This window comes from Ichthyophthirius multifiliis (assembly GCF_000220395.1).
Source record: "Ichthyophthirius multifiliis unplaced genomic scaffold scaff_1120509249780, whole genome shotgun sequence".
In the NCBI taxonomy this organism is placed as follows: Eukaryota; Ciliophora; class Oligohymenophorea; order Hymenostomatida; genus Ichthyophthirius; species Ichthyophthirius multifiliis.
The window spans coordinates 195-11,345 of NW_004087333.1; the positions used below are offsets into that span (position 1 = coordinate 195).

Sequence of the window (11,151 nt, forward strand, 5' to 3'; positions counted from 1 at the left end):
TTTTAAATAAATATTTAGATTAATAAATTTAAATAATTTTTTAATCAATTTAATATAATTTTATTAGTTTATGCAATAACAGTTTATTATATTTTAATAAAATATATATTTATTTTTCAAAATTTTTTATAATTTAATAAAAAATTGATATAATTTATTTTATTTATAAAAATTCAACTTTTTAATTATAATTTTTATAAATATATTATTTCATTTGCTTTATTTTTTTTTTTTTATAAAATATATATTTTTAAAATATTTGATATTTTATAAATTTATTTTTATTAATATAAGAATTTTTAAAAAAATCATATACATAATTGAGTTTTTTTATTTTATTAAATTAATTTAGTAAAAAGCAACTAATTGATTAATTTAAAATACATAGTTAAACAAAAAAATAAAATAAAATTAATTATTTTGATTATACTATTCTTTTACCATTAAATATTCAAAAATTATATATTTTTTTATTTTATAATATTAGTTATTAATATATATATATATAAAATACAATAATTAATTAATAAAATTATACTTTAATACATAGCTAATTATATTTTTTACAATAATCTAAAAAAAATTAATTCTTTAATTTTTTTAATATCTAAATTAAAATTATATCTTCAATTATGAAATTAATTAAGTTTGTGCCTTTTATTCTATAATAAAATTATTTTTTATTTTAGTTTATATTTATTTTTTTAAAAAATTTAAAATTAAAATTAAATTTAATTAAATAAAATGAGTTAAAAATAAAGAATATTTTTTTTTTTAATTATTTATTTTATATTTCAATTTATTGCATTGTTTACCTATACTAATGGCTTTTTATTCTAAAAAAAGTACTTCCATATAAAGGTGAATAAATTAAATTCTAAAAAGAATAAGTAAATAGAATAATAATACTAATTATAGATGCCTTAAGATTTGATTTTGTATTAAAGTATAAATAAGAAGATATATAATATGAATTTTAAAACTAATTTCCTATTATTTTTGAAAAAATTGAAAACGAGTTCAATAATACATTTTTATTAAAGTCATATTCAGATCCTCCAACAATGACTGTAATAAGATTAAAAGGAATGTTAACAGGAAACTTGCCATCATTTTTTGATGCAAAAAACAACTTATTTGAAAATAAAGTAAAAATAAAAAAATATTAAAAGTAAAAATATAATTATATGTAAAGTTAGAAGAAGATAATGTTATATAATAAGCAAATCTTAATAATATTTATTCAGTATTTATGGGAGATGAAAATTGGAAATTATTATTTCCAGATATTTTTAATAAAGCATATTTTTATGATAGTTTTGACACCGAAGATTTCACAACAGTGGATGACGGAGTAAGAAGTCATTTATATTAAGAATTAGATAATCCTCAAAATCGTCTTATTATATGTATATTAAAAACAATTTTTTCAGCATTTTAAAATACATAAAGCTCATTGTACTGGTCTTGATCATGTAGGTCATGCATTTAATGCGTTTCATAAAACAATTAAAGAAAATTAAATGAAATGGATGAAATAGTACGTAATATAATTGATAGAATGAAAGATGATGATTTGTTTATTCTATTAAGTGATCATGGAATGACTGATGATGGAAATCACGGCGGAGATTCAAAAATAGAAACTGAATCTATTATTTTTGGTTATAAAAAAAGCGGCTTTTATAAAAACGATGCTATTAATAATTATAATGATAAGTTTTTAAATGTTGTTGATTAAATTGATATATGTTCAACACTTTCAATGCTTTTGGCAATACCTATTCCATTTAATAATCTTGGAATTATTATTAATGATTTTTACTCTTCTTCTGTTTCTTTAGATTAAATTATCGAGGTATTTTATAAATATTTGTATAAAATATTATTATTACTATATAATATTATATTTTTGTTTTCTTAAATATTGTAATTATAAAAGATATTTTATTTACTATTTAATTTTATTTATAGGATTATTATAATAATCTTATTTAGATAGATAAATATTTGAATAAAATTTAAAATGAATAAAATAAATTTAGTAGTGAAAACTTTATAATTTTAAAGGAAATAATTGAAAATTGTAAAGAAGACTATAAAACAATGTAAAATACAAATTATTAAAATTAATAACAGAAGTAATATTAATAAGAGTTATGGATAAATAAACTTAAACAAAGTATAAATTAAATTAAAAATAATTTAAGAATTTTATGGAATGAATATGATTAAATTTAAATGTATATAGGAAAAATTCAACTAATTTTATGTGTTATAATTGGAATTTTAAATATTTTTTATTTTAAGATATTAAACAATTTTTATAAAATTTCAAAGCTATAAAGCTTTAAATTAAGTGATATTCCTTTTATATATATTATATTTTCTTCCTTGATTATAATATTTATATTTTACTTTATTAACCTTTGGTATAGTATAGGAATTATAATAATATAGCTTCAAATATAAGTTATATTTTTCATTTTATCAGATTTCTTACAAATACTGAAATAAGATAGAAATGTAAAATACTTTTTTCCTATATATTTATGGGATTTAAAAACTGTTTCTTTACTAATGTATCATGCTTATCATGCTTATACTATGCTAGCTATTGGCTTAATGTTGAAAGAAGGTTTTAAATATATGTTTTTAATTATAATTATAATTTTTATTTATACTATTCTAAAGATATAGTTATAGTGCAATAAGTTTTGATTGGTATTATCATAGAAATTGTAATTTAATATAAAGATCATAATTTTATTTTTATTTATCAATATATACGATTATTATTGATTCCTTTAATTATGTATCTTGGATTATATTTAGATGTTGTCACTTTAATAAAAGTATTATCATAAAACTATATTCATTTTTTTTATAAATTATTAAAAAGTATGTAATTCATTAAAGAAAATTCGAATTAATTTAAAAATCTATTAATATTTTGCAGGAATCAAGTATTTTTTAAGGATTAATTTTTATTTTTGTATTTGCTCAATACATAATGAGAAATTTACAAAATAATAAAATAAAAAAAATCATTTATTTGAATTTCTTTTTAGTAATAATATATTAGCTATTAAAAGAACTCTAAATATAAAATTTAAAATATCTAGAAAGAATAGTTTTGCCAAGGATTTCTATTTTATTATTTATAATAAACTTAATTTTTATTATAAAAAGTAATAACAAATCAAGCATTAATTTATTTTTGCATAATATTAATTTATCATCACTTTTTATAATGTTTATTGATAAAAATGGGATTTTATTAGTCGCACTATATCATACCGTAGTAAATTTATATATTGATTATTCTAAGGATCAAAAAACTTTAACTCATCCAAATACTTTTACTTTTTTAGCAATTTTTTCTACTTATTTCTTTTTTATTACAGGTAATTTAAATATATTATTATTTGAATTTATTTTCTTATATATAAAAAGGTCATAGACCAGATATAAGTACTCTGTAAATTTAAGCATGCTTTGTAGGATTAGAAAATAATAATGTCTATATTAGTGGATTTCTTTTACTTTTAAATACTTTTAGTGCTGCATTACCTTCTATTATATATACTTAATATATAGTAAAATTGGCATAAGAAAGCCGTATTTAATATTTATAAATATCAGAGCACAATAAAAAAGATATTTAAATAAAGGATAATTCTTAAAGTAACTCTTTTACTTAAATATGTTATGGTATTATATGCTTTTAAATTCATTTTATTGTTTTGTAAACGTTTACAAGTATAAATTGCACGTACAATTAAAGAGAGCTTATTTTAACTTTAGATGCTGCCCCTAAATATATGTTTGACTTCGCTCAGTTAAGCGTTTATAATGGATTTATTATTATATTTTTAATAATTTAATTTTTTTAAAATTGATTTTTATTTTATATATATATAAAATTATTTAATATTTATATTATATAATTGAAATAAATTTTTTATATTTAATATATATTTTTGTCTTATAAAAAAAAGCTTTTTATAAGATATAAATTTGCTTTAATTTTTATATTAATATTTTTTTATATAAATTAGTATTATATTAATTTGTTATAATTAAAAAGTTATTTTATATATCTTTTAAAAATATTAGATATTTATTAACATAAGATTTACACAATTAAATTAATTTTTTAACTAAAAATTATTATATAGTAATTATTTTTTAAATCTTTAGGAAGTTTAAGTTTTTACATTACATAAATCAATAAATATGATACTTACTTATAGATGTTTTTTTTCTTCTGTATTTTTTTAAAATAAATCTATAAAAAAGATATATAAGAAAAAATAATATATAAAATTTTAAAGTGATAATTTATCATTCTTATATACGATTTGGACACATTTAGGTATAACTTAAGAAATTAAATTAAAAAATATTTGATTGGGTAATTAGAATTGCTAATTTAGCCAGTACTTTTAAAACTCCTTCTGAAGTATGATTATAAAGAGGAAACAGATAAATAAATAAAACTATTAAAATATGGGTTTCATAGGATTTTAATGGCGGCGTTGTTTTATTTGCTTATGGTTATGAGCTTACTTAAAAAGTTATAAATTATGAGAAAAATTAGTTATAGAAGTTGATAACTAAGTTGGTGGATTTCGTAAAACTGACTTGAATAATGGAAGATTTTAAGTTATTTATGAGAATATTTTGAAGGAAGTACTTTACTAATTATGAACTATGCAAAATTAATATGCTATTTATGATTAAACAAACAATCTAATTAAATTAGTAAATTAAAAATTTTGTTTTATAATTTTATATTCAAGTATTAATTATGAATGGGCTAAAAAAGTCATTATGATTAGAAATTTCATACAAATTTGTATAGAAGTGCTAAAATTAATGGAAATTTAAAACTTTAAATTAAAAATTAAAATATAATTTATTAATAATAAAAAAAAACATAAATTTTACATTAAAATAAATTAATTATATATTTTTAATATTTTCTTTTTTAAATATTATTTTTTTAGTTAATGAATAAGTAATTTTTTTTTAAATCACTATATATTTTAATTTTGTATTTTATTAATAATAATAATATAAAATTTGTAATTTTATAAAAAAATTACTTTTAATTAATATTATTTATAGTTTTTTATTTTTAAATTAATATATTCAAAGTTCATAATCTTTAAATAAATTTTATATTATTTTTATTAACATGTAATATGTAATATTTCAAATTTTGGATTTTTAATTTCTTTTTTATTAATTTTAAAAATAGAATTTTATAAACTATATTTATCTTATTTTTATAGGAATTGCTAAAAATTGAAAATTTACAATTTAAGTTAAAGAAAAAAAATATATAAAAAAATAAAAATAAAAAAAATTATAAATTCAAACTAATATAGTAAAACAAAAAATATATTATCCAAACAAATATTCTTATTAATAAAATAAAAAAAAAGTATTTGTAAAAAGAAATATAATAATTAAATTTAATAAGGAAATAATTTTTTATATTTATAGTAATATTTTAATATAATATAACATTATATATTATTAATATACGTAATTCTTATTTATTTTCTAAATTTCTAATTTCAAAATAAATATGAATTTTTCAAAATTATGTTAATTACAAGTTTTTTAAGTTTTTAAGAACGGCTTTATTAAATACTTTTTGAAAATATATTTTTTATATTATGAATTAAAATTATTTAATATAATTTACTATTTTTGTTAAGACTTAATAATATTTTCAGAAATTATATTATTTGAGATTTATAAAAGCCTAATATTTTATTTATTAATATATTTTGAATTAAAAAAAATAATAATAATTTACAATATCAATAAATATATAAAAATATTATCATATTATTATTTATGATATAATTAAAAAATATTTTTATTTTAAACACGTTTCTTATCAAGTTAAAAATAAAATAGTAAATATTATAAAAATAATTAGAAAAAAAAAATATATTTATTAAATCAAAAAACATTTAATATATATTATTTTAATTATTAAAAATAGTTTTTAATTTATATATTAAAATATTATTATTAAAATCAAAATCTAAATAAAGCAAAGAAAAATAAAAATTTATATATTAATTTACTATTTTAAAAAATAAAGCAAAAATAATAAAATAAGAAATTAAATTAAATGGTTTTAGCAGAATTAGGTTAAAAAATAAATAACGCTTTATCCAAATTAAACAATGCTTAAGTAATTGATGACAAAATTTTAAATTAAGTTTTAAATGAAATATCTATAGCTTTATTATAATCAGATGTTAATGCTAAGTTCGTCAAAAAACTTAAAGACAATATTCTCGTCTAATTCAAAATGCAAGAAAGCGAGTCAGTAAATATGAGAAAAATGATCTAATAATTAGTTATAAAAGAGCTAACTGCAATGCTTGATTCTTAAAAAAAGCCTTTTATCCCGAAAAGAGGTCGTCCAAATATTATAATGTTTGTAGGTTTATAGGGTGTAGGTAAAACAACTACATGTACCAAATATGCAAATTATTGGTAGAAAAAAGGTATATTTAAAAATCTTTAATGATATTGAAAAAAATTATTAAAAAAATAAAAGGTTGGAGAACAGCATTAGTATGTGCAGATACATTCCGAGCAGGAGCATTCGATTAATTAAAATAGAATGCCACAAAAATCCGTGTTCCGTTTTATGGAAGTTATTCTGAAACAGATTCATCTATAATAGCAGAAGAAGGTGTTAGAACATTTAAAAAAGAAAATTATGAAATTATTATAGTCGATACATCTGGTACACATAGATAAGAAGCCGAACTTTTTGAAGAAATGAAATTAGTTTCTGCGGCCGTAAATCCTGATGAATGTATTTTTGTTATGGACGGTTCAGTAGGTTAAGCATGTTATGATTAAGCTTCCGCGTTTAGATAAGCAGTTAATGTAGGAAGTGTCATTATTACAAAACTAGATGGTCATGCGAAAGGTGGTGGTGCTTTAAGTGCTGTCGCAGCGACTTAAAGTCCTATTATATTTATTGGTACAGGTGAACATTTTGACGATTTGGAACCTTTTGATCCTTAAAGTTTTATTAAAAGATTACTTGGTTTGGGTGATATTGCTGGATTGTTTTAGAAAGTTACTGAAGTTATAGATGTAAAATAGTAGCCTTAATTAATTAACAGAATTGCCGAAGGATAATTTTCTATTAGAGATTTCTAGAGTTAGTTCAAAAGTATCCTTAAATTAGGTTCTATTAGTTAGTTTATGAGTATGATTCCAGGCTTAGGAAATAGTTTTCTTGATAAAAATAATGAAAAGGAGTCTATTAAAAAAGTTAAAAAATTCCTTTGCATTATGGATAGTATGAACGATTTAGAATTAGACGGAGACGGTAAAATTAGCGAAAAAAGAATCGTGAAAATTGCTTATGGAAGTGGAAATTCTATTGAAGAAGTCCATTCATTATTAGAAGAATATAAAAGACTTTCGAAAGTTTTTGGAAAATTGGGAAAAACTAATCTTGGTAAAGGCAATGATTTTTCTAATATTTAAAGAAATGCGTAATAAATTGCAGGAAAAATGGGCTCTGCTTTAGATCCTAAAATGATATAATCAATGGGAGGTATGGGAAATATTATGAATATTATGAAAGATATGTCTAAAATGGAAGGATTAGGAGAAATGATGAAAGGTTTAGGCGGAGGAAATATAGGTAGTATGTTAGGCAGCTTAGGCGGAAATGCTCTTAGTGGATTAGGAGGATTAGCTGGTTTGGGAGGCGGTGGTGGTAATGCACCTGCTAAAGGATAGAGAATGTAGAAGAAAAGATGATGAAATTTAATATTTTATTATAATAAGAATAATTATATTTAATTTTTTTTATATTTATTTGGGATTAACTTTAATAGTATAAATTATTTTTATCATTTAAATAATCGCTTTTGAATAAATTATTTATTTTAATTTATTATTTTCAAAACATATTTTTTTTTCTAAAATAAGAAATAAATTTTGGATATTAATAAAATTAAACTGAAAATAAATTAAAAAATTGTATCAATTAATTAATAATTAATAAGATTTTTTTAAAATATTTTATATATATATTTTTTCTATGTAGTTTGAAGATAATAATAATCCTATAAAAACTAGCTAGTTTAATATTTAAGGCTTATAATTAGAGTAAAATAACCTGAATATTTTTTCAAATCCAATAGAAGTACATATAAGTGTTTTTTCAACTGTTTTAAATATTTTTATCTCATAAAATAATAAATTTGGATGTATAGTAATTTAAATATATTTAAATTAATTTATATTACTTATTTTTATTTTATATTTTAACTATTTTTATCTTAATTTAATATTTTATTCTAAATTACTTTAAGATTGAAGCTTATTGCGAAAATGTCTAAGATTTTGATAATGATGAAAAAATTTATGAAGTTAAAACTTTATTTGGTTAAAGAGATATAGAAATATATGAATTATTAGGGAGAAGTATTGTTGATTTAATACATAATAAAGAAAGAATTATAAAATATATGACCGATGAATAAAAAAATAAATTTTCAAAATAAAAATTGATTAGTCCATTTTATGGAAAAACCCTAAATTTATATATATAGTTGTAAAAAATAACAGAAGAAAATATTTAAATGTAATTTTTTAATTAAATTATAAATTCATTCGAATAGAAATTTATTAGTTTTATGATGAATTGTTGAGACAAATTCTTAATAATATTTAATTTTTAACAAATATTTTAAATATAATTTTGTATTCTTATATATAATAATATCAATGTTAACAAAATTATTTAGTATTATAAATAAAAATAATTAAATATATTTATTTTAACATATATAAATTAATTGAAATAAACATATTTAAAATTAAATTATTTATATTCGAAAATTAATGTTTGCTTAATTTTAATATTTTTTAACATTTGATAAATCCTGAATAAAATATTGGACTAATAATTAAAATTTATAAAACCTATATATCGAGCAATATAAATTTTTTTTATATTTGGCCTCAGTTAAAATTATTATTTTAGGTTATGGGGATATTAAACTATTTAAAGTTTCTCAAAAGGTTGAAAAATTTACTGTAATAGAGGAATTAGTAATAGCTATTAACTTTAATTAAGGAGATATTTTTTTTGTTTAAATTAGGAAGATCTTTAATATAACGAGGGATGTATGATTTTTTGAATTAAACTATACGGATCTTTAAAGGATTAAATATATAGATAATGTCTCATATTTATTTGAAGTTGCTATATTCTATGAAACTCTTTAGGTTTAATTTTTATTAGAAAATTTCTTTCATTATGTTAGAATAGAGATCTATTTGTTTAATTGATAAAAAAATATAAATTATTTATCAAGAGTTTAATAATTTACTTTTATATTCATAAATAAGAGAAGTTTAATGTCTTATGATGAAAACGATTTGTAAGTTAAAGTAAAATAGCAATACTAAAATTAAAAATTGAAGCCTGCTTCAACATAATTAAAAATTTTCCTAAAGATTTTGAAAAATATTGTATTATGAGAGATAAAATAATATTATACAGTAATTATAAAAATATTATACATAAGTGCTAATTATTTTAATTATATAATAATAGTTTTTAGAATTATTATTATTATTAAATTTTATTTTAATAAACTAAAGTTTTTAAATTAATACAATAAAAATAAATATAATATCTATATAATTTTTTAAAGAAAATGAAAATATATTAGCATATAAGAAGATAAATATTATCCATGAAATTTCAATTACTATTCTATAATTTACTTTTGATTAAATTCATTTAAAAGAAGAAATAGATTTAATTATTTTTAATATAAAAAAATATCACTGAAGGTTTATGGGTTTAATTTAAGGTACTTTTAAGGTGAATACTTAAAAAAAGATTATCGAATCGATATGCTTTATTTAAAATAATATTAATAAAAAAAAGAGGAAAAATAAAATAGAAATATTTATATCAAAATCTATTAATATTTTTGTTTAGATAATTAGAAATTAAAAAAGAAAAAAATTAATTTTTCATACAAAAAGAAATTATAATAACTTTTAAAAATACAAATCCAAATCTATATCAAATATTGTAAACATTTAATAAAAAATTTTAAATGCTAAAAGTTTAACTTTTGAAAGAAAAAATATATATAAATATATCTATTAAAAGTAGTTTTATTGACATATAGGTCAAAATATAAAAATTTATATAAATAAACTTAATAATCAAAAATAGAAAATAAAATATTGTATGTAAATTAATTATTTTAAATAATTAATAGAATCAAATATTGAATAATTTATATAATAATAAAAAAAATAATTATAAATAATATTAATAAATATAATAATTTAGTTTTTTAATTTATATTTGAAAAAAAAATAATTAAATATAATTTATTATTAAAGTAAAATAATTAATTTTTATATAGGTGAGAAAATATATATTGTTATTAATTTTAATATTTAATAACAAAAGTCAAAATAAAATATATTTCTATTAATAATATTTTTATTTTAAAATTTAAATTATAAAAATAAAAATTAAATGTATCTTCCTTCATTTTATAAAACATTTCATGAAACGAATGCCTTTAGAATTAAAAGATATTCAGGCTTTGGTGTTCCTATTTTTATTTGGGGTATTTAAAGAGACATTTTTATATATTTTTAATAAAAAAAGCTTGTTGGACATTATCACCTGCACTTTATAACATGATATATACTGATTTCATCCCTCCATAAAGAGGTAATAAGAAAAAAAAAAAAAGATTAATAATAAAAAAAAATTTAAAAGGTGTTGCCAAAAGAATTGTAGAGTGAAGGTTATAAATAAAGAGATAATAATTACAAAATATTAAATTATTATTATCAATTATTAGAATTGTTTTTTATTATATTTTTAAAAATACTTTTATTAATATTAAATCAATAAAAATATTAGCAAATCCATTAATATTTTTACATAATTATAAAATAGTATAAGAAAATAAAATATTATTATATAATATAAAATATAAATATCATATTATATAAGTAAAATATTATTTATAAAATAAATAATATGTATATATATATATATATATATATATATATATATATATATATATATATATATTATTA

General features: G+C 16.9%; 2 protein-coding genes across 2 annotated transcripts, besides 11 other annotated features; both read left to right on the top strand. All coding sequences in view use genetic code 6, as the record gives it.

The window, feature by feature from the left end:
* Positions 1 to 19: 19 nt before the first annotated feature.
* Positions 20 to 62: a microsatellite.
* A 169-nt stretch (positions 63 to 231) lies between these two features.
* Positions 232 to 292: a microsatellite.
* An 853-nt stretch (positions 293 to 1,145) lies between these two features.
* Positions 1,146 to 1,194: a microsatellite.
* Positions 1,195 to 1,528: 334 nt separating this feature from the next.
* On the top strand, positions 1,529 to 5,317 carry IMG5_031830 (hypothetical protein; the record flags this gene model as incomplete). Its single annotated transcript, XM_004039158.1, has 6 exons — positions 1,529 to 1,858; positions 1,975 to 2,638; positions 2,695 to 2,855; positions 2,903 to 3,407; positions 3,457 to 3,621; positions 5,301 to 5,317. 6 exons carry the CDS (start codon positions 1,529 to 1,531, stop codon positions 5,315 to 5,317), a joined length of 1,842 nt encoding a protein of 613 aa, XP_004039206.1.
* Positions 2,366 to 2,416: a microsatellite.
* Positions 3,928 to 3,985: a microsatellite.
* An 840-nt stretch (positions 5,318 to 6,157) lies between the features above and the next one.
* IMG5_031840 (signal recognition particle 54 kda protein srp54, putative) lies at positions 6,158 to 7,821 on the top strand (the record flags this gene model as incomplete). The annotated part of the gene is made up of 2 exons (XM_004039159.1): positions 6,158 to 6,539; positions 6,593 to 7,821. The coding sequence occupies 2 exons, from the start codon at positions 6,158 to 6,160 to the stop codon at positions 7,819 to 7,821; spliced, it is 1,611 nt and encodes a 536-aa protein (XP_004039207.1).
* Positions 7,822 to 8,313: 492 nt separating this feature from the next.
* Positions 8,314 to 8,360: a microsatellite.
* Positions 8,330 to 8,370: a microsatellite.
* Positions 8,371 to 11,008: 2,638 nt separating this feature from the next.
* Positions 11,009 to 11,064: a microsatellite.
* Positions 11,019 to 11,111: a microsatellite.
* Positions 11,021 to 11,149: a microsatellite.
* Positions 11,091 to 11,146: a microsatellite.
* Positions 11,150 to 11,151: the final 2 nt, after the last annotated feature.